General features: G+C 51.6%; 1 protein-coding gene across 1 annotated transcript in view; it reads left to right on the forward strand.

Annotated features, from left to right (window-relative positions):
* Positions 1–23,246, forward strand: part of SPTBN4 (spectrin beta, non-erythrocytic 4) — a 70,291-nt gene extending 47,045 nt beyond the window's left edge. The window contains exons 20-35 of the mRNA XM_061174409.1: positions 5,681–5,905; positions 6,866–6,955; positions 9,518–9,796; positions 9,890–10,020; positions 10,898–11,102; positions 11,507–11,887; positions 13,171–13,415; positions 15,941–16,079; positions 16,173–16,257; positions 16,606–16,802; positions 17,392–18,011; positions 19,094–19,163; positions 19,805–20,097; positions 21,260–21,433; positions 21,579–21,621; positions 22,856–23,246. Coding sequence (XP_061030392.1) covers positions 5,681–5,905; positions 6,866–6,955; positions 9,518–9,796; positions 9,890–10,020; positions 10,898–11,102; positions 11,507–11,887; positions 13,171–13,415; positions 15,941–16,079; positions 16,173–16,257; positions 16,606–16,802; positions 17,392–18,011; positions 19,094–19,163; positions 19,805–20,097; positions 21,260–21,433; positions 21,579–21,621; positions 22,856–23,014 — 3,336 coding nt within the window. The 3' untranslated portion in view covers positions 23,015–23,246. The remainder of the gene's footprint in view (positions 1–5,680; positions 5,906–6,865; positions 6,956–9,517; positions 9,797–9,889; positions 10,021–10,897; positions 11,103–11,506; positions 11,888–13,170; positions 13,416–15,940; positions 16,080–16,172; positions 16,258–16,605; positions 16,803–17,391; positions 18,012–19,093; positions 19,164–19,804; positions 20,098–21,259; positions 21,434–21,578; positions 21,622–22,855) is intronic.
* The last annotated feature ends 170 nt before the right edge of the window (positions 23,247–23,416 follow it).

The raw sequence follows: 23,416 nt of genomic DNA on the forward strand, positions 1-23,416 counted from the left end.
GTCTCCTGCCATCTAAGGGGGACCAGTCAGGGAAAGATGCACTTGGAGTCTTTGCAGCCGCTGAGCTGAGTCCGTAAAGACTACCTCCCACCCTAAGCCAGGCTCTTTTCTCTGGCCGAGAAAACACCCTCTTCGCCCCTTTTCATTCTTTGCCCCACATTTCTTCATCTAGCTCATCATGGCCCAGAGTCAGGAGCTACACAGTCCAGGGTTTGAACCCTCGTTCTCCTACTGTGTGACTGAGGACAAGTGACCCCACCTTTCTGAGCCGCATCATCCCCAATTACAGAGAAGCAGAGTGACTGAGGGCCACTAGGGTTTTGTGGTCACGTGGTCCTGGGTTCAAATTCTGGTTCTGGCAGTTTTTACTCTGGACCAGGCATTGATGGTCTCTGAGCCTCAATCTCCCCAGCTGGAATATGGGAAGACAGCAGGTGGATCCGAGTAGGAATCAGGTTGATGTGGGGTTCAGGGCTTGTGTGTCACCATGCAGCAGAGCGCCTAAAGCTCTTTTGGAAGTAGGCTTTTCTGGTTTTTGTTTGTTTGTTTTGTTTTTTACCTTTAATGTCTTTTTAAATTTTTTTTATTTTTTATTGTTTTTGGCTGTGCTGCGCGGCTTGGGGGATGTTAGTTCCCCGACCGGGGATTGAACCCAGGGCCTCAGCAGTGAGAGCACGGAGTTCTAACACTGGACCGCCAGGGAATTCCCAAAATATACACTCTTAAAGAGTACAATTCAGTGACTTTTAGTGTATTTACAAAGTCGAGTGACTCTCACCACTATCTAATTCCAGAACATTTGCATCGCCCCAAAGAGAAACCCCGCACCCATTAGTTCCCTCTACCAGTCTACTTTCTGTCTCTACAGATTTGCCTATTTTGGACATTTCGTATAAATGGAATCGTACAATATATTGTCCTTTGTGTCTGGCTTCTTTCACTTAATGTTTTCAAGAATCATCCATGTTGTTCCTTTGGTTTTAACGTTTAAAGCTAGTTTACTTTTTTTTTAAATGTTAACCTTTAATACCAAGACAAGCAGAAGAGCATGGTGACCAATCCAGCAAACAAAATCAACACACATTTATGGAGACTTACTCTGTGCCAGGCATGGAGCCAGGAGCTGGGCTCCAGTTGTGAACAATACAAACATCCCCATCTTCCCTGACCTCATATGCTGTTGTGAGGATTAAACTAATTCATTCTTGTCAAGTGCTCAGAGCTTAGAGCAATGTGTTACCCATTATTGCTGTTATGGCAAGAAGTTCAAACAGAAGGGTATGATGTGAAAAGTGAAAAGTCTTCCTTCTGCCTCCACATGCAAGCCCCACTCCGCAGGGGTGTAACTGCTCTCAACTGTTTCTTCTCTATCCTTCTAGAAATATACTATGCATACCCACACACATACACGTGACATACAGACTATAGTGAAGCTTGCCTTTTCACTTGACAAAACACCCTAGGCATCCTTCCTTGTCACAAAACCTAGGATATAGTCTGTCCTTTTAAACTGTTGCATGGTATTCCAGGGGTAGTTTGACAATGTCATTAACCAGCCTTTGAGAAACCTTCGGGCTGTTTCCAATCTTCTGCTAGTATAAATAATGCCACAACAGACATCCCTGTCCATATGTATTTGAGCCTATGTGCAAATATTTCTGTAGAAAATAATCCTCAAAGTAAAATTTTGGGACCAAAAGGTGTACGCATTAAACTTTTTGATAAATATTGCCAAGTGTTCTCCTGAAAAGGCAGTGGACACACCTGCAGTGTGATAGCCATCCATCTCCCCACATGGTTACCATCATTAGGTATTAGCAAGCTTCTTCATCTCTGCTAATCTGAGAAGTGAAAGATACTGTTTTGTAGTTATTTGAATTTGCATTTTCCTAAGCATTGAAGGAGGCTGAACATCTTTTCATGTGTTTAAGGACCATTGGACTTCTGTATCCTTAGCCCATGTTTGCAGGAAAGGATACACATTAAATGGGTGTTCAAAATATGTGGCATTTTTGTGGAAGTAGAAAAGTGGCAGCCCCTGGAATTATTCCATCTCAGGTCACACGGCCACTTGCTGGAGAGGTGGTAGAGGAGTTTTCATTTCATGGGGAAGTGGAACTTATAACCTTCATATTTCAGACTATATTTGAAAGTTTCCTGAATTCTAATGCATTTTTATTTTTCTACACATCACTACAATGTTTTTCTTAGCGAAAAACTTTTGGGGATGACTATTTCATTTTTCTTTGATTTCTGCCACTTATAATTGTGCCTTTAAAATTTTTTCCATTGTACATGGTTTTGACTTGTTATAAGGTTTGATTTTTACCCACTTTTATGACTCCTACAGATTGTGAACCGTATCAGCTGGGATTCTTTGGGGTGCAGTTCATAGGACTTAGGCTAAAAGGGGACAGTGTTGGCTCACATAGCTGGAAGATCCAGGGGGTATGAGATTGGGGCATGGCTGCATCGGTTCCTCAAATTCCGTCCTCAGGAATCTCTCTGTCTTTGTTTCTGCACCCTGCTTTTCTCTGTGTTGGCCTCGTCACTGGGGAGCCTGTTCCCTCTTGGTGGCAAAATTGTCTCCAGTATCCCCGGTCTGTGTTCTTCTACCTTTAGGAATACGATGAGAAGGAGACCACCCCTTTTGAGCTCACACACCTTTCCAGCAAAAGTGGGAAGAGTTTTCATTGGCTGATCTTAGGTTACATGCCATCTCTTACCCAATCCTTGTGGCCAGGGTGATTCAGTGTTCTCATTGACCAGGCCTGAATCACATGGCCATTCTTGGACCGCTTGGTTTCATCAGCCCCTTAGGAAGCCGGAATAGTTTTCATTGGCCCAGCTTAGGTAATATGACCATCCCTGACCCAGTGTTCTGATTGGCCAGGTTTAGATCATGTGGCCACCTTGGCCCTCTAGGTTTTATTAGTTCCTCAAGAAGTTCAGGACCTGAGAGCGGGTTTTCAGGTGCTGCAAAGGAAGGGACAGATGTTAGGCAGGCAAAACCAACCCCTCTGCACTACAGAACCTTCCAACAAAAGTCTTGATTTGGTTCTTAAGTTTCCAGCTTTGGGTTGCAGTCTTTTGCTGTAATCTGTTACCACTTAATTCCATTATTTTGTTTTCTTTTCTAGATTTCCCCCATCTGTTTAGAATCACACAATACATAAAATTTTTTTTTGGTAAAAGATCCTACTAACCTAGAAATCTTCGGTAAAACATAAAGTCTCACTTCAACATGCCTCCGGATCCCACACTCCAAAGGGGACTTCAACTATTATTTGGTGTGCATTCTTCTAGATCTCTTTCTGTGTGTTAATAGATGTACCTATATGGATTACCGATGGTTTTATTTTTTTTGTGTTTCATGGTTAATTTAAATTCTTGAATAAATAAATATCATGGTTCAGACACCAAAAACTATATAAAAAATCCTATGTGAAAAGTCTCTCCTTCATCCCTGTCCCCATTCACTAAATTCTCATCTCCTCAATAGGTACCATCTGTTATTAATTTCTTGTTTATTCCAGGGAATTTTTATGCATGTGTAATCCACTACAAATATCTATTCATAAGTATGTTCTAAAATTTTTTTCCTCTTAACAGTAAATCTTGGGTATTATTCAATATTGATGTGGATTTGTTTAACCGTTTCACTCTTGATGAGCATCGAGGTTGTTTCCATTTTTTTTTCCCCATTATAAGCTCTGCTATGATGAGATCTTTGGACAAACATCTCTGCTATGATGAACATCCTCGGACAAACATCTTTGTGTATATGTGCCAGTGTTTCTTTTTTTTATTAATTAAGTTTTATTATTATTATTTATTTTATTTATTTTATTTTTGGCTGCATAGGGTCTTCGTTGCTGTGCACGGGCTTTCTCTAGTTGCAGCGAGTGGGGACTACTCTTCATTGCAGTGTGCAGGCTTCTCATTGCAGTGGCTTCTCTTGTTGCGGAGCATGGGCTCTAGGCGCGCAGGCTTCAGTAGTTGTGGCATGCGGGCTCAGTCGTTGTGGCTCGTGGGCTCCAGAGCGCAGGCTCAGTAGTTGTGGCACACAGGCTTAGTTGCTCCACAGCGTGTGGGATCTTCCTGGACCAGGGCTCGAACCCGTGTCGCCTGCATTGGTAGGCGGATTCTTAACCACTGCGCCACCAGGGAAGTCCCTGTGCCAGTGTTTCTTTAAATAACATTCCTAGAAGTGCAAGTGCCAGTGCTGGATCAAAGCATTTTGACACATATTGCATTTTGATAGGACCTGCCAAACTGCCTTCCAAAAAGGCTCTACTAATTTACACCACCACTGACCATGGCTAAGTGAGCCCATCTCCCTGTATCTTTGCCAACACTAGATATTATTGATCTTTTAAATTTTTGCCAATCTGATGAATAGAAAAGGATACCTTGTTTTAATCTGTATTATCCTGCTGATTAGTGAGACTGGGAATCTTTTCGTGCGCTTATTTTTTCTTCTTTGTGTTGCCTGTTCACATCTAATGCCCATTTCTCTTTTGGGCAATCTCTCTTTGCTGATGTCATTCATTTGTGCATTGAACAAACCGCAATTGAAGGCCTATTACATGCTGGACACTGTTCTAGCCACTTGGGAATACAGAGGTGAATTGACACAGCCTCTGCCCTCATGAAGCTCACATTCCAGAAGCAGGAGACCAATAAAAAAAGGCCTCACAAGTAAAGACAGTTATCCGATGGTGGTTAAGTGCTGCAGAGACAAAGGAAGCAGGATAAAAGGGAATTCTTTTACTGTTAAAGAAACTAGTGCCTTGCTCTAACACACACTATTTTTCCACCTTGTCATTTGCCTTTAACTAAATCTAGAAATTTTGGTTGTTGCAAAAGTATTTTTTTTAAACAGAAGTATTTTTTGTGGCCAAATTTATAAATCTTTCCCTTTACAGTTTATGTGCTTGGAAAGATTTTCTCCATCCCAAGATTATAAAAGCATTTGCCCCGGTTTTCTTAGTATGCCTTATGGATTTACTTATTCCACTTAAGTCTTTAATCCATCTGGAATTATTTTCAGCATAAAGAGTGAGGAAGGGATCCAGCTAAATTGGTCAGCGACTTGGCCCCTGACCATTCATTGAATAACCCATCCTTTCCTCGGAGGTTGGAAATGGCATCTATAAACTGTATGAATTCTCCTGTGTATTTGGGTCTGCTTTTGCACTTTCTGTCTATCCCTGTGGCACATCAGCCATTATAGCTTTGTATTTATTTTTGATATTTGGAAAGGTTGACTCTTTGGACAAATTACCTAACTTTTCTGGGCCTCAGTTTCCTCCTCTGTAACATAGGGATACCACCAACCTCGAAGGGTTTTTCTGAGAACTAATGAACTAATGGGCCACTTTAGTCCAGGGGGTCAGGAAAGACTCTTTGAAAAGGTAACAGCTGAGCTGAAATCTGATTGACTGGGAAGAGCATTCCTGGCCGAGGGAATAGTTACGGCAGAGGCCTTGAGACAGGAACTAGCTTAGTGGGTTGCAGGATCAGAGAGGAGGGCAGCGCTTCTGGAACGAATTGGGCCGGGGAGAGTGGAATAGTGGGCCTCGACCAGGGGTTTGGCTGTCACCATAAAGGTCCTGGAGAGCCACAGCGGGATCAGGAGGGAGGGTGGGGCCTGCTGACCCTACCCTTGTCCCTACAGTCGATGGAGTCTCAAGTGGAGGAGTGGTACCGCGAGGTGGGAGAGTTGCAGGCGCAGACGGCGGCGCTGCCGCTGGAGCCGGCGAGCAAGGAGCTGGTGGGCGAGCGGCAGAACGCGGTGGGCGAGCGCCTGGTGCGTCTGCTCGAGCCGCTGCAGGAGCGCCGCCGCCTGCTGCTCGCCTCCAAGGAGCTGCACCAGGTGGCGCACGACATCGAGGACGAGCTGGTGAGGATCCGCTCGGGGATCTGGGGCGGGGCCAGGATAAGAGGAGGGGTGTGCGAGGGTGGGGCGGGGCATGAGGCCAGAGGCGGGCCAGTGGGCAGAGGGGGTGGAGACTGGGATGGGGGCGGGGCCATGGGACTTAGGAGGGTTCAAGGGTGGAGATGGCTGAGGGACCTATCCACTAATAAGCAGGTAGACTCACTCAGTCATTCAGTCCTTAACTTTTTCACTTATTCACCCATTCCTTCACTCTTTCAAATTTCATGAACACTTTCAATCACTCATTGATTTATTCATGAAGTTATTGATTTATTCATCCACTCATCCTTTATTCCTTCTTTCACTCATTTACTTATTATTCACTTACTCACTTGTCACTCATCCATTCATTTCCTCATTCAGTCATTCACTAATTTGCTCATTCACTTGATCATTCTGGGCCCAACCCTGTGCTTACATGATGCTAGGTCACAGGAGTGACCAAGGCAGACCCTGTTCCTGCCCACAGATGACTCAGAGTCCAAAGGGGAAAATAGACTTGTCCTAAGTCAGTGACAACCCAGTGTGGTTAGGAATGTGATGGGGGAAGCAGGGGGCTGTGAAAGCCAGGAGGAGGCATCTGGCCAAGTTCCAAAGTCAGGGAGAGTTTCCTGGAGGAGGGGATGTCTGAGCTGAGACGTGAAGGAAGAGTGCATATGAGGGAGCCTGCTGAGGGAGTGGGAAGGGAATTCCAGGAAGCAAGACCTGCCTGTGCAAAGGCCAGAGGTAAGCATGAGCCTGGCTCGAGTGCAGAGAGCAAGACAGAACATGTCCAGAGGACGCTGAAGACATGAGCAGACTTTTAGGTGAGGAAGGGCCTTGGATGCTGGGGAGGCTTGGATGCTTACAGTTTAGTTGGGAGGGAGGGGTCCTTGCCCTGCTCCCTGTGTCCTTCCCTTGACCTGCTCCCTGATTCCTCTCCAGGCATGGGTCCAGGAGCGGCTGCCACTGGCCATGCAGACAGAGCGAGGCAATGGTTTGCAGGAGGTCCAGCAGTACATCAAAAAGAACCAGGTGAGCAGAGCCACGGCAAGGGAGTGGGTTAGGACACATTTGGATGCGAATGATAGAAAACAGCTCAAGGTGGTTAAAGCCAAAGAGGGGAATTTATAGGCTCTTGTAATTGAGGAGACCATGGACCGCAGATAGATGCATCAGATGCTTCCAAGATGTCATGAATCTCTCATTTCCATATTTTTTTTTTTCCTGTTAGCTTTGTTCTCAGGCCAGCTCTCCTCTCCTGCTGGTAAAAGAACTCCAACAGATTCAAGTTTATATCCCACCAGTAAAACTGAAGAGAATTCTTCTCTCTCAATAATTTCAGCAGTAGTCCCAGGAATAACTCTTTTGGGCTCAACTTGAATCACATGTCCACGCTGAACTAATCATGATAGCCAGGGATTTAGACAGCTCTGAATGGCCTGGTCTGGACTAAGGACTCACCCTTGGAACCTGTAGGTGGGGACAGCCTTAACTTTATCTGGGCTGAGATGGAGACAAGGGGATTCCCCAAATGAAAATTAGGGTCCTGTGACTAGAAATAAGGACACTGGCTATTGGGCCACGAAAAAGAAAACAAACCAACAAGAACCGCAGACACCTATAGGGAGAGAGGACAGAGATAATCGGAGGGCTGACACCTACACCGAGCACAGTGGGGGGCTTCTGAGCCGCTAAATATCTCTGGACCTTTATTTACCTCTCTGAGACTCAATTTCCACATCTAAATAAGTAGAGACTTGGTCTAGAGCCGTGGTTCTCCAATTGCTTAGGGAACCTTTTTGCAGAGGAACCCAATTGCAGAGGAACCCTTTGATCAAAGCCGCTCTTTCACCAAAGCCCAAAGTAAGACATATATAAGAGGGGTAATAATAATACAGTGATGGGACCTCCCTGGTGGTCCAGTGGTTAAGACTCTACGCTTCAAGAGGGAAGGGATATGGGAATATATGTATACATATAGCTGATTCACTTTGTTATACAGCAGAAACTAACACACCATTGTAAAGCAATTATACTCCAATAAAGATGTTAAAAAAAAAAACTCCCATCCCCCCCCAAAAAAAGACTCTACGCTTCCACTGTAGGGGCACGCACAGGTTCGATCCCTGGTCGGGGGAACTAATATCCCGAATGCCACGCGGCACGGCCAAAAAATAATAATAATAATGATAACAATAATAATAATACATTGATTAAAGACTTACTATGTGCCAAATACTGTCCTAGGGGGTTATATCAGTTATTTAATTTAATCTCCACGATAACCCTGTGAGGTAGGTATTGTCATTACCACCTTTTATTTTTAAAAAAATCTAAGTTGGGAGAATAGGGCATTGAAGGATGGTGGGAAGGTGAGTACAGAAATTATTTTGGAAAGATTCGTGATTATGCTGCACTTGGTGGAATTCTTTAAGAGCCTGGAGTTTTTCTTTGATTTTTGTTTTTCTGTCTTGATGAAAATACTCCTGGCTGTCAACAGTGTTGGGAACAAACAAAATTGGCCCCTCGTTTTCACAGTTGAGGAAACTGATCAAGTGCACTTAATGCTTAAAATTGGGGGAGCTCAGCTGTGTGTGTGAGAGAGTGCTGGCTACACGGGGGCTGTTAAACAAATAATAGCCACTGATGTTGATTGAGCACCTACTGCATGCCGGACACAGTTCTAAGTGCTTCACAGTACAGCAACCCCACAAGGTAGATATTAGGGGGCCACCACTAGCCATGTGCCTTCAGCAAGTTCCTCAACCTCCCTGTGCCTCAGTTTCCTCATCTGTAAAATGAGAATGATGATGTCTGGCTCCTGGCGTTGGAGTGAGGAGTAAATGAGTGGCTGCAGGGAATTCCCTGGCAGTGCAGTGATTAGGGCTCTGCGCTTCCACTGCGGGAGGCACAGGTTCGCTCCCTAGTGGGGAACTAAGACCCTGCATGCCGTGCGGTGTGGCAGGGAAAAAAAAAAAAGAGTGGCTACATTACGCAAAGCCCTTACTTAGCAAAGTGTCTGGCAGGCACTTGGTGTTGGCTATTATTATTAACTCCATTTACCAGTTGGGGAACCGAGGCATAGGAGAGGTTAACTAAAGTACTCAGCAATTACAGAGCTGGTGGAGAGAACCTTCTGGGGGTGATGGAAGAATTCTGTATCCTGATCTGGGTACACAGGTGTATAATGTGTGAAAATGTGTTGAGCTGTACCCCTAAGATTTGTGCACTTCACTGTATGTAAATGATACGCATGTAAATGATACCTGTGTTTAGGCCTGTGTTGAAAGCATTAGGGGGGTAATCTTGTTATCATCGGGCATCTTGTTTGAGAGCAGAGTCTCTGGATCGAGCCTCCTGTGTTCAAATCCTGTCACCCCCTTACTAGCTGCTTGTTCTCTGGCAACGTACTTCACCTCTCCGTGCCTGTTTTCCCGCCTGCAACGTGGGGGGGGATGAGTGAGCGAGGAACCGCAAAATGCTTAAGTGGTACCCGGCACGTGGTGGGCCATCTGCGGCTGTTTGTTATCCTCTCCTGGGCGGCGCCAGTCGTGGAGGCGCCCTCTGAACGCTCCTCTCCACTCCCACCCGCAGGGCCTGCGGCGGGAGATCCAGGCGCACGGGACGCGCCTGGAGGAGGTGCTGGAGCGCGCGGGCGCCCTGGCGTCGCTGCGCAGCCCCGAGGCTGAGGCCGTGCGCCGCGGCCAAGAGCAGCTGCAGAGCGCCTGGGCCGGACTCCGGGAGGCGGCCGAGCGGCGGCAGCAGGTGCTGGACGCCGCCTTCCAAGTGGAGCAGTATTACTTCGACGTGGCCGAGGTGGAGGCGTGGCTGGGCGAGCAGGAGCTGCTCATGATGAGTGAGGACAAGGGCAAGGTGCGCCCGGGCTGGGGGTGCGGGGGGGGCCTGGGGGCGCTGGAGCCCGGGGCCGGCCCCTGCCGCCTCATCGCGGGCGCCGTGTGCCCCCAGGACGAACAGAGCACCCTGCAGCTGATCAAGAAGCACCTGCAGCTGGAGCAGGGCGTGGAGAGCTACGAGGAAAGCATCGCGCAGCTGTCGCGCCAGTGCCGGGCGCTGCTGGAGATGGGGCACCCGGACAGGTGGGCGGGCGGGGGATCGGGGCCACGCAGGGGCCGGGCCAGTTCTTAGGGAACGGTCCAGCAGGATCTGGAGCTTCGCTGTTGGAAATTGGGGCAAGGCCAGGATTGGACATTGGGGGGGGAGGAGTCCCTCATTGCCCCGGGCTGGTGCTTTCGGATTTTGGCGAGTGGCTGGGGGCCGGGAAGAGAGGAGCGCTGCGCAGGGATGTTGAGGGGGTGGGGCCGGGAGCACTGAGATTTGAGTGTAGGGGAGGGGGGTGATGTCTAGGTCTGAGGGGAGAAGTAAGAGCTCAGGACAGAGAAGGGTCCTCTCCCTAGGACAGAAAAGCCTGGAGCACTGTGACTGGGCGTGGCCTGAGACCTCTTGGACAGCGGGTCACATGGCCTCCCTGAGTTTAAGTGCAGGGCCCACATCTAGGAGGCTGGGCCGAGGGGTGAGATCTGAGACAGAGGCACAGAGCTAGACCTCTGTCCGCCTGAGCCTGGAGACTGGGATTGGAGGTGAGATGGGTTGGCTGGGGACCCAAGTAGGGGGTCTGGAGTCCCACTCAGGTCGCTGGAGGGGCCAGGTGTGGGACCACAGACTGGAAGGCTGGGAGGGGGTGGAGGGAGGGGGTGAGAGGGGCTGATGAGCTTATCAAGCTTAGGAAGGCAGAGTTTTCCCTGAGCGCTGAGATGCAAGTGCTGGGTTGGCTGCATCCAAGCTTGCAGAAGAGAGTCCCGCCTGAAGGAGTCGGACGGGACTCAACCCTGCCTGAAGGGTGGCCTGCCTGAAGGGTTGCACAGCTCTGCCCTGAGCGGGGGGTGGCAGGGGGTCAGAGCTCTGTCCTGGAAGTCTCAGGGGGCTCCATCCCTGCCCCTCCCTGTCCCCCAGCAGCGAGCAGATCAGCCGGCGGCAGTCTCAGGTGGACCGCCTGTACGTGGCACTCAAGGAGCTGGGCGAGGAACGCCGGGTGGGCCTGGAGCAGCAGTACTGGCTGTATCAGCTCAGCCGCCAGGTGGACGAGCTCGAGCACTGGATCGCAGAGAAGGAGGTGGTAGCTGGCTCTCCTGAGCTCGGCCAGGACTTTGAGCACGTCACGGTGAGCAGCACCAGGAATGAACAGTGAGCCAGTGGCCACTGTGTCTGCTACTAAGGTTCTCTGGGCCTCAGTTTCCCCACCCACAATAGGAGAATTGTAATAGCACCACCTCATGGCTCTGTTGAGACACAGATGGATTAATATAATGTAAAGCCCTTAGGACAGTACTGAGCACACACAGGGCCTAACACAGTGTTAGTTATTATTCTTATCCTCTTATTTTTATTATTGTTGTTACTATTATCGCTACAGAATGAGTGCTCAGTAAGTGTCGGATATTTTTTGTTCTGATTGTCATCATTAGTGTTGTTATTATTCTCACCTGCCACAAGATGGTGGGTTGGAGGGGGCTGGCGTGTACAGCACCTTTGCCCACGCTGGGCCCCCCCATTTCCTGGTGGCAGGTGCTGCAGGAGAAATTCTCGGAGTTCGCCAGTGAGACCGGCACGGCAGGGCGGGAGCGGCTGGCGGCAGTGAACCAGATGGTGGACGAGCTGATCGAGGGCGGCCACACAGCGGCGGCCACCATGGCTGAGTGGAAGGACGGGCTGAACGAGGCCTGGGCCGAGCTTCTGGAGCTGATGGGCACCCGGGCCCAGCTGCTGGCCGCCTCTCGGGAGCTGCATAAGTTCTTCAGCGATGCCCGAGAGCTTCAAGGACAGATCGAGGAGAAGTGGAGGCGACTGCCTCGCCTGACCGCCCCGCCTGAGCCGAGGCCCAGCACCAGCTCCATGCAGCGGACCCTGCGCGCCTTTGAACATGACCTGCAGCTCCTCGTGTCCCAGGTGGGGAGCTGGCGGCCAGGAGGGGCAGGTGGGAGGGCCTGGACAGTGTGACCAAGGGATGGGGGCAGCAGAGCAGGCAAAAATCAGGCTGTGGACCACATTGAAATTAGATGGTGGGATAGATAGAAAACAGACCACGGAACAGGGAGAAATCACATGATGCGGCAGGTAGAGAACGGACTGATGGCATGCTGCATAGACTCAGACAGTGACGGAAGAAAAGTGGTATAGCATGCCTGATAGAAATTAGACAGTGTTTCCAGTGGAGATTGGGCAGGGGTTCTCCTAGAAACTGTTACCCAAATCCAGATGGAGAGTCTAAAAGGAATTGGGAGGGCGTTGAGAGAAATTTGGCTGTGGGGCAGATAGAAATTAGGCAGCAGGTCTCTGATAGAAATCACATTTTCCTCGAAGAAATTTGGTGGGTTTGGATTTAATGAATGGAAATCCGAGCTAATAGGAATCAGGCAGTGGGTCTGATAGGAATTAGGAGGTGGATCTGAGAAATCAGATGGAAATGAAGCTGTGGGCCTAATAGGACTCAAGCAGTAGAACTGAAGGAAATTGGGTTGCAGGTCTAATGGAAGGTAGAAATTGGACAATTATTTTATATGCATCGTACAGATGACTGTTAGAAATCCGGCAGAGAGACTGATAGTGATTACATGGTGGATCTGATACAAGTATGGTGGTCCCTCCAAAAGGAATCAGGTGGTTGAGCTCATGGAGAGGGGGCAGTGGGTCTAACTCACACAGCAGAACCAGTGGAAATTGGGCAGGAGACCTGATAGTAATTGAATAGCGATTCTGAAGGAAATTGGGTAGTAGGGAGTGGGTCTGAAAAAATTGAGTGGAAAATATTGGACAGCATGTCTAATAGATGTCAGGGTGGAGGAAGCGTTTCCTGAAAGAAACAAGATAGAGGTGGGCCTGAAAAAATGAGGTGGCAGACCCAATAGAAATAGAGCTCTCAGACTAAAAGAAATCAGACAGTAGACTGAAAGAAACCTGATGGTAGGTGTAAAAGAAGTCAGAATGCAGGTAAGTCAAAGAAACATCAGGCAGCAGACATGAGAGAAATATGGTAGTGGGTCTAAAAGAAGTCAGAAAGTGGGAAAGTCAAAAAGAAATCAGGCAGCAGATAGGAATGAAACCCAGTTGGAATCTCAAGGGTGCAGGCTCCTTACTTCTTTAGGCTCTGCACCCAGCCAGCAGATGCGGGAAAGAGAGGGTGGAGCCTGGACCCCGTGGAGGGCTGGTGCTCGACCTGGCATGCCCCTCAGGTACGCCAGCTCCAGGAGGGGGCAGCCCAGCTGCGGACGGTGTACGCGGGCGAGTACGCGGAGGCCATCGCCAGCCGGGAGCAGGAGGTGCTGCTGGGCTGGAAGGAGCTGCTGGCAGCCTGCGAGGACGCCCGCCTGCACGTGAGCTCCACAGCCGACGCCCTGCGATTCCACAGCCAGGCCCGTGACCTGCTCTCCTGGATGGATGGCATCGCCGGCCAGATTGGGGCAGCTGACAAGCCCAGGTGCCCCTCATCCCACCTCGGGCTTCTTACCTGCCTTTGGGCAGCCACCCCCAGCCCATCAGCAGTCCCCTTCCCATAAAAAAATCACAATAGCCGATACCTGTGCGGCATCTCTGCCTACCATGCACTGTTCTACATGCTTCTTGTGTTTTAAGACCCCTTGTCAGGCCTGGCATTGGGGCTCAGAGCACAGTGCATCCTCCTGCCTTTGTGGAGGTGTCGCAGCATGGGATGGGCTGACGCAAGATAGGGACAGGGAGGTGTATTGGGGGCTTAGCCTAGTAGGCACTGACTTATTGCTCACATAACGGTTTGATGTAAGTATCCAGCAGAAGCCTGTCCCATGGTGATTGGGAGCCAGTGTTCTTCCATCATCAGCCCTGGGGTGATTTGCTGGACCTTCTGCATCCAGCTACAGATGAGAAAAAGAGAGCGGGAGGATACCATGGGAGCTTTTAGGGATTAAACCTGCACTCATGTTCTGTTGGCTCAGTGGTCCCAACCTATCTGCCAGGGAGGCTGGGAAATGTTAGCCCAGCAGTGTGTCCAGGAAAACAAGGGCCTGGAGAGTGGTGGATACATAACATTGTTTTTGTGAACTGTAGGGCCTTGAGCCTGCATTCGTTTACTCAGCAAATATTTATTGATGCCTACTGTATGCCAGATGGTGAGCAAGGTCCAGCCCCTGCCCTGATGCAGCTTACATTCTGAGGGAGGAAGCAGGCAACAGATAAGTAAATAAACAAACACGTAATGTTATTTCAGCGAGTAATAAAAGAAAAATAGAGCAAGGTAAGGGGACCTGAGTGAAGTGATCGTGAGTTGGGTAAAGTTTTGGGGGGAAGGGTCTTCCAGGTGGAGGGATCAGCGAGTGCAAAGGCCCTGAAGTAGGCTGTCGTTAGACATGTTTCAGCAAAGGCTAGGTGGTCCTTGTGGCTGGATGGAGTGAGGGGGGAGAGTGGGGAATGGTAGGAAGTGACGTTAGAGGGGCAATAGGGCATGGTGAGGAGTTTCCCTTTGCTTGGAGTGAGATGGGAGCCATGGGAGAGCTTAGGGCAGGGGAGTGATGTGATATGATACACATTTGAGAAAGATCACTCCAGGTACCTGTGGCAAATAGATTGTGGAGAGCCAGGGTGGAAGCAGGTAGGCCAGTCAGGAGGCTGCTGCCATCATCCAGGTGAGAGGTGACGTTGGCTTGGCCCAGTGTGGCCGTTGAAGAAATGAGGCGGCGTGATTGATTTTAGGAATTGAGAAAATCTTTTCATTATGGAAAATTTCACCTCTACACAGATGTAGCGGTAACACATAGGGAACCCACGTGTGTACAGTGAACACCTGGCCCATCTTCATCTATACACTCCCGAACGTCCCCTCCACCCTTGACGGAGTTATTTTAAAACAAATCTCAGATTTCATATCATTTCACAGAATATGTTTTCAAGTTATAAATGTCCAGTCTTGACTGATGGATTAGCTTAAGGGGCTGAGGGAAAAAGAGGAGTCACGGATGAATGATGGGTGAATTTACTGAGGTAGACAATTTCGGGGAGGGTACATTTGGGAGATAGGGGAGAATCAGGGAGATTGTTCTAGGCATACTAAGTCTTAGGTAGGAATCATTACAATGTGGGACCATCAGAAATAAATTTGGACATATTAAGTCTTTTTTTTTTTTTTGGCTGCACCGTGTGGCTTGTGGGATCCTAGTTCCCTAACCAGGGATCGAACCCAGGCCCTCAGCAGTGAAAGCGTGGAGTCCTTACCACTGGACCACCAGAGAAGTCCCTGGACGTATTAAGTCTTATCAAGCTACGCTTGTTGACTGACAGAACCTTCAGAAATTTGGAATTTTGCTTTGGCCATATAACAGCTTAGAACGGCACTGTCCAATAGTTACACAATGCAGGCCACAAATGTGAGCCACATATATAACTTAAAATTTTCTTGTAACCACATTAAAAAAAAGTAAAGAGAAGCAAGTGAAAATTAATTTTAGTAATTCATTTTATTTAACCGATTATACCCCAAATATTGTTACTTCAACATGTAGTGAATATTAAAATTATTGAGATAATTTTACCTTCTTCTTTATACTAAATCTTCAAAATATGGTGTCCACTTTACACTTTAACACATCTCAAGTCAGACCAGCCACATTTCAAGTGCTCACCCGCCACACATGTCTAGTGGTTACCATACGGGACAGCACAGACTTAGGTTAGAATCATTGGCTAGTGGAAGCTTCAGAAGTATAGCTTTAGAAAATTAGAAAAATTGGATCTTGAAATTCTAGGTTAGAATCACCAAAGAGGGACATTTTAGCCCTTTGGGAAAGTTGGAATCGTTGAATCAGTGAAGAAGATTGGCCCTTCAGAACTTGATCATGGGAGGGGGGTGTCCCGAGGTGGTGTGGAATCCCAGCCTCAGGGATTTGGGCTCATCAGGAGCTGCGTATGCGGAGGGGTGGGGGAGGTCGAGGGAGGCGGCCCATGGCTCGGATTCCTACCCACCACCCACTGTAGGGACGTGTCATCGGTGGAGGTGCTCATGAACTACCACCAGGGCCTGAAGACTGAGCTGGAGGCACGGATGCCCGAGCTGACAGCCTGCCAGGAGCTGGGGCGCTCTCTGCTGCTTAACAAGAGTGCCGTGGCTGATGAGGTGGGAGGGGAGCAGGGGTCTCCCTCTGCCATCTGTGCCCATCGGGGTGGGAGCCACCCCTGACGCCTCTCCCTACCCACCCGCCACTCCCAGATACAGGCACAGCTGGACAAGCTGGGAACCAGGAAGGAGGAGGTGTCGGACAAGTGGGACCGCCATTGGGAGTGGCTGCAGCAGAGTGAGTGGGGCCCCAGACACAGGGCACAGGGATGTGTCCCAGCGTGTCAGGAAAAGCCCAGAGGGTGACAGTCATGCTTTGCACACCCCGTGGGTCCTCAGCAGCAAACATGAAGGCCTGGGAGGGTGGACAAGGGAGCTGCCCTATCATTGACTCCCTGATGGCAGACACCTAGGGGAGAAGCTGGTGCCCTCAGAAATAGCCCCCGCCTCTCTCCTTCCTGCAGAGCCCAGAGTGGTCAGGGCTGGGAAGCCAGAGGGGGTGTGGAAGGCCAGAAAAAATAGCCACTGCCCCCGTGAAGGGCCCACAGGTGCCCCCAGCACCCTTACCCCAAATGTCTCTCCTCAGTGCTTGAAGTGCATCAGTTCGCCCAGGAGGCAGTGGTGGCTGATGCCTGGCTGACGGCCCAGGAGCCGCTCCTGCAGAGCCGGGAGCTGGGGAGCAGCGTGGACGAGGTGGAGCAGCTTATCCGGCGACACGAGGCCTTCCGCAAAGCGGCCGCGGCCTGGGAAGAAAAGTTCAGCTCTCTACGGCGCCTGACCACGGTCAGCACCCCATTTCCTGCCCCAGCGCCCCTCCTATGGCTCCACACCCATCTCTCTGTATGAGACAAACACACGGGCTCAGCCCTGTGTTGAGTGAGAGCCGAGACACACCCTCATTGGGCTCCCAGTCCTGGGGGGTACGGGGGTTGGGGGAGAGGGTTGAAGGGGGGAGGGGACAGACCTGTCACCTGTCACCAGCGACAGTCCAGGGCTAGGATGGGGGAAGCACAGGGGGACGTGAGAGCCCAGAAACACTTGTCTTGGCCTGGGGGTGTCTGATCTGAGACTTGAAGAATGAGGAGAAGAGACCATTGTAATTAAAAGTCTTAAGGTCTTGAAGGAAGGAGGCAATGGGGGGGGGGCAGAAAGGCACCTAGAGAAAGTGATGATTTAGCCAATTCTTAAAAGAACACTAGGTGTTCGCAGGAGAAGATAGGAATTAAGCTCCTGGCAGAGACAGGCCTGGACAACCTTGCTTTTTCACTAATAACTAATAAACTAGGTGGTGAGGCTAGACGACCCAGAGCCACCTTCCCAGGCCCCGCCCCCACCCCGCCTTTCCACCTGAGCCTGGCCCCTCTGTCCCCAGATCGAGAAACTCAAGGCAGAACAGAGCAAGCAGCCACCCACCCCACTACTGGGGCGCAAGTTCTTTGGAGACCCTACGGAACTGGCGGCCAAGGCTGCGCCCCTGCTGCGACCAGGGGGCTATGAGAGGGGCTTGGAGCCCCTGGCCCGCCGGGCCTCGGACACGCTCTCGGCCGAGGTGCGGACCCGGGTGGGGTACGTGCGCCAGGAGCTCAAGCCGGAGCGCCTCCAGCCGCGCATCGACCGGCTGCCGGAGGTCCCGGGGAGGGTGGAGCCCACGGCCCTGCCGGCTGCACCAGAGGACGCCGCGGAGACCCCTGGGGCCCCCGCGGCAGCGGAGCAGGTCCGGCCGCGGCCAGAGCGTCAGGAGTCCGCTGATCACGCGGAGGAGCTGCCCAGGAGGCGGCGGCAGGAGCGGCAGGAATCGGCCGAGCAATCTGAGGAGGCTGCGCGGAGGCGGCGGCCAGAGCGGCCAGAGTCAACGGAACATGAGGTGGCACACAGCCTTACCCTGGGCCGCTACGAGCAGATGGAGAGGCGGCGCGAACGGCGCGAGCGGCGGTTGGAGCGGCAGGAGTCCAGCGAACAGGAGATGCCCACCAGAGGAGACCTGGCCAAGGGGTGAGGCCCCATGTGCCCAGGGAGTGGAGGAAGGGGGACACGGAGGGCTCCTGGAGCCGCACAGGCCCAGTGGAGAGGGCTTCCGGGCTCAGAACTGCCTAGGGAGGGAGATACATTTGTGGCACCCATTCTGCAGAGATGTAAACTGAGGCTGGAAGAGGTTGGGAGTCGTTCCCACTATCCCACAATGACAGTGGCTTCCTCCAGGTGCAGGTTCTCTGCTACTGAGTTTCTGACCCCTGCATCAAATCCCCTGGATGACCCTGGGCAGGGATTTTATCCTCTCTGAATCTCAGTTTCTCCACTGGGCTAATGGTGGAACCATCACCTCCCTGATTGGAGTTAAGACCCTTTATCACAGTCTCTCTCAGCCTTATAAACTGGGTGCTGTAATCATATCCATTTTATGGATGGAGCAACTGAGGCTCACAGAGGGCAAGTCACTCAGCTTGGGTGAAGCATGACTGGAACCCAGGCCTTTCAGAATCCTGAGTGTGTTGTGCACATCACTTCAACCAGCTGTGTCCCCAGAAAGAGGCCTTTGGTCAAATACGTTTCAGTGATAATGACTTCCTGACCCCTTTTAATTTTGTATTTCGTGAATATTGGCTGAGTGCCCACTCTGTGTGTGGTATGTGCTGGGGAGAGCAATGACCCAACCAGCTCCAGCCCTGCTTTCATGGGGCTCACAGTCCAGTGGGGGAAACAGACTTGTCACCAGAGAGTGTGACCCAGAATGATCAGGGCTGGGATGGGGGAAGTCCAGGGAGCTTGAAAGCTTAGGGGGTGGGTGGAAAAAGGCAACAGTATGTTCAAGGGCTTGAAGGCACCAGTTTGCATTTTGGTCTTTGTGTTGCTTAAAACTCAAGAGGGGAGAGAGGTTCCATCTTCCATTTGGCAGACATGTGCTGAGCACCTGTGGTGTGTAAGGCAGACATCTGAGACAGGCAGCTGCAGAAGTGGACAGGGACCTGGCATCTCAGGCTAAGAGGTTGAGGCTCCTCTAGCCAGCCAGGCTGGTCTCTGGGAGAAGGCATCCCAGTTCCATTGGGTCTTTCTGTGCCCACCCCCCCCACCCCCAGGAAGGCCACCCTGGCTGACATTGTGGAGCAGCTGCAGGAGAAAGAGGCAGGCCCAGGGCTCCCTGTTGGGGTAAGCTGAGCCTCGGTATGGGTGGGGGTATGGGGGCCCCTCTCCTCAGAACCGGAGTCAGAATCCCAGAAACACCAGTGCCTAGCCCTGCCCCCCTATCTGAACCCTGCAGAGGCTCTCAGGGGATGGAGAGGGCCCCCAGATGCCTCCCACAATCTGAAATTTTCTCCCTTAGAAAGATGAGGCCACCGACCTAAGAGACTCCTACCGCCCTCCCCTCCCCCCCGCCCACACACACAAGTAGACTCCAGACTCTTCCCACATCTGTCCTGGACTTTTTCTCTAGCCCAGTGGGGGTCTCAAATTTCCTTACTGACAGCCGTACACACACAGGAGGCCCCAGATTCCTCCTACAAAGATGTTAGGACATCTACCTGCCTGCACCCCCTACCTCCATAGGTCTAACTCCCTTCCCCCTAAGATCGAGAGGGATTCCAAACGTAGGAGTCCTGACAGACCCACTCCCAAGACCGGGGGAGCCCTTAAGAGTTGGGCCTCCAACCCTGAGATCCTCCCATACTCGCCTTCAAGACAGATTGCCCTGCAGACAGATGGGACCCCCAGACCTGTGAGTTCCCCCAGACAGATGGCTCCCACACCCCACTATGGACAGCACCCCTCTTCCCCCTCCCTTCACACAGCCGTCGCTGCCTCAGCCTCGCGAGCTTCCCCCCGGCCGCCTGCCCAACGGGCTTGAGCCGCCCGAGCGGACACCTCGGCCGGACCGGCCGCGGGCGCGTGACCGGCCCAAGCCGCGACGGCGGCCGCGGCCCCGAGAGGGTGGTGAGGGCGGGGGAAGCCGGCGCTCGCGGTCCGCCCCGGCCCAGGGCAGCTCCGCCCCCGCACCTCCGCCACCGCCCACTCATACAGTGCAGCACGAGGGCTTCCTGCTGCGCAAGCGCGAGCTCGACGCTAACCGCAAGTCGTCCAACCGGTGAGCGTGTGGGCGGGGCTTTGGAAGGCGGGTCCCAAGCTCAGGGCCAAATGAATGGATAAGTGGGTCTGAAGAGGAGGGTGGGGCTAAACCTTAGGGCGCCCAACCCGTGGCGGGGTAGGCGAGGCCTGAAAAGGGGGCCTTAACTTCAAAGAATCAATCGGTGAACCGGAGGAGCGGGGCTTAAGGTTAGTGCGTCCAATGGGTGAGTGGGTGGAGCTTAGATGGGGGCGGGACCTGAAGAAAAAGTTATTACTACCCAATCTCATAGCAACCAACCCAAGAGTTAACTAGAGCTAATAGCAAACGATGGGGGGTCTAGTCTAGAGGATTCTCAAGGCTCGTGAGGTGGAGCCTGGAGAGGTCCTTCAACCAGTGAGTGGGGTGGGTTCATTTATTTCAATTTCAAATTGAGGAAGGGCCTGATCCCAAACTGAGGGCTGAGGGGTGGGGGGCACCTCATATAGGTTTCCAGATGGGGGCCTAACAGTGATGTGTGTACTCTTGGAGTCCAGCTCCGGATTGTCCAACCCTTTTTTGTCCAACTGAGAGGCAGAATCTGGGGAGAGGTGGAGCCCATAAGGGAAGCGTTGAACAAGCAGAAGGAGTTAGGCAGAACAGATTGAGGTTTTGCCTGTGGAGGTAGTCTTTCCTCCTTGTGCTGAGACCAAGGTGGGAATAAACAGGGGCACCTGGATGTATTTTGATCGTGGGAGACTTCCTCCTCGGTTGGGGCTTCCGCTGAATGGGGAGACAAGAATTCCTCACTCCAGACAGTAGACCAATAGACCAATAGATCTCCCTTCAGGGGATTCGGGGTTCGGGATGGGGGTGGTGGAGGAGTGGCGAGGAACATGCCCAAGCAGAGGCCTGTGGAGGAGACAGCTTAAGTGTTGCCTTCAGGAAACTCAGTGTGGGAGGGGATAAGGAAGGCCAACCCCAGCAGGGCCCAGCCGGGACAAAGGCTTGGTACCCAGAGACTTAGACCCTCCTCTCAGCTCAGCAACTGCCATAAGGAAGAGCACTCCAGGTGTATGGCCCAACTAGGGCAAAGGTCCAGAGGGAGGAAGGCTCAAGCACATTCAGCCCATGAAGGGTATTAATGAAGAGTACTCAGGCAGAGTGCTGCGACTCTGCCTTGAGCCCCATGTCGTCACCCCAGGTCGTGGGTGAGCCTGTACTGCGTGCTCAGCAAGGGGGAGCTGGGCTTCTACAAGGACGCCAAGGGCCCAGCATCGGGGGGCACACATGGCGGGGAGCCACTGCTCAGCCTGCACAAGGCCACCAGCGAGGTGGCTAGTGACTACAAGAAAAAGAAACACGTCTTCAAGCTCCAGTGAGCCCCCTCAATGGGCAAGAGGGAGGGTCCAAGACCCACCTTCCCCCTCCCAGCAATACCCTGCTTCCCTGGAGGACGGTTGGTGGATGGGTGGGCTGGGGCTCTGCCTCAGAGCCCCCAGATCCTGTGTCCTCTCCCACAGAACCCAGGACGGCAGTGAGTTTTTGCTCCAGGCTAAAGATGAGGTGAGATCTGTTCCTTTCTCTCCCCTATTCGACCTCGTGAACCACCTAGCTGGCTGACTCCTGGCCCAGAGTGATGGGGCTGTGAAGAGGAGAAGCACAAGCCAGAGTTACCAGGGCTGAAATGGGAAAGCCCATGGGCAATGAGAAACCAGAAGAAGTTCCTAATCTAGCTGGGGGGAGGTGGAAGATCAGGGGCTGGCCTGGAGGCCCCAGGACAACATCCAACCTCCTTGCCTTGGCCTCTGAGATGAAACTGGAAAGTTGGGAGGGAGTTAGCTTAAAAAAAAAAAAAAAAAGATGAACTACAAGTGCAAAGAACCAGAAGTACAGAATCGCACAGGGTTAACTGTGCTGGAGGAGAGTTCAAGGAGGAAAGTTCTCAGAAAGGTTCCCAGAGGCTGGATCTTTAAGGACACTGTGGGTCATTCGGAGGAGGCTGGAGTTTATTCTAAGGGCACTAGGGAGCCATGGCAGAGTTTTGAGCAAGGGAGGGTTACAGTGATGCATAAGAAAGATCCGTTTGGCTACCATGTGCAGGATAGATTGGAGAGGGCGAGAGTGGAGGTGTGGAGCACAGGAGGTGGCCAGGGCAGGAACCCAAGTGGGAGAGCACAAGGCTGGACTAGGGCAGGCCTGTGGGGAGGGGAGGAGGAGGTGGGTGAGAGACAAGAATGTGAGTGGACCTTGGGACTGGGGCTAAGGAGAGAGGTCAGGGGAGGAGGAGCAGGCATGGAGGTGGTTTGAAGAGATGCTGAAAATAGTAACACTTGTTACCTCATTCATCATCACAAGAGGCTATGAAGTAGGCCTTTATTCCCTCCATGCCTCTTTTACTTATCTTTAAAATGGAGATAAAAATAGTTTTCCATCATAGGATTATTGTGAGAATTAAATAAGTTGATACAGGTAGAGCACTTACAGGGCCCGTAAAATTACAGTGCTTTGTGTCTGCTGATATTATTGCTTCTTGTTGTTTATCTCTATAGTGGGAGTTAGATATAATCCAAATGCATAGGATTAAGTGAATTAATCCACAAAAGTGCTTAGAACAGAGCTAGGCACAAAATAAGTGCTATGTAACTATTTACATCATCATCATCATCATCATTACTGTTATTGTTATTATTATCCATTTAATAGATGAGGAAACTTAGGTTCAGAGTGGGCAGTCTGATTCTAGATTCATCAGTCTCCTCTCTTCCAAATATAGACTGTGTCCTGTTTCTCTCTCCAGGAGGAGATGAACGGCTGGCTGGAGGCTGTGGCCGCCTCGGTGGGGGAACACGCCGAGATCGCCCGCTGGGGCCAGACACAACCCACCACGTCGTCCACAGACGAGGGCAATCCCAAGCGGGAGGCGGGGGAGCGCAGGGCCAGCGGGCGCCGGAAGTGACTTCCCACCCGCAGGGCCTGACTCACCTCCCCGCCCCTCCTCCCCGCACTGTGGGCACAAAGACACTTTCTCTTCCGCAGGGGCGGGGGGCTCTAGTCCCACCAACACTGCGGACGCGCCCTGACCGGCACCGGAAAGGAGGGGACTTCTGCACCCCAAGAAGTGGTGGGGGGATTGCTGCCCCTATAGCCATATCTCGGCCCCTTCCCGCTCGCCACCTCCACCCCAGGTGCTGGGGCTCCATTATTTTTATGCAATAACTGAGCTTGTGGGGGGGGGGCGGGTAAGGGGCCAGTTGAGCCAAGCTCCCTGCCCGGATGCCCAGATCCAGCCCCGAGAAGCTGGGGTGGTAGGGGCGATAATTCCCGCCCTAGGGATGGGCATGGGGGCGCTGGTGAGGTC

The sequence above is a fragment of the Eubalaena glacialis genome, chromosome 18 (assembly GCF_028564815.1).
Source record: "Eubalaena glacialis isolate mEubGla1 chromosome 18, mEubGla1.1.hap2.+ XY, whole genome shotgun sequence".
NCBI lineage: Eukaryota > Metazoa > Chordata > Mammalia > Artiodactyla > Balaenidae > Eubalaena > Eubalaena glacialis.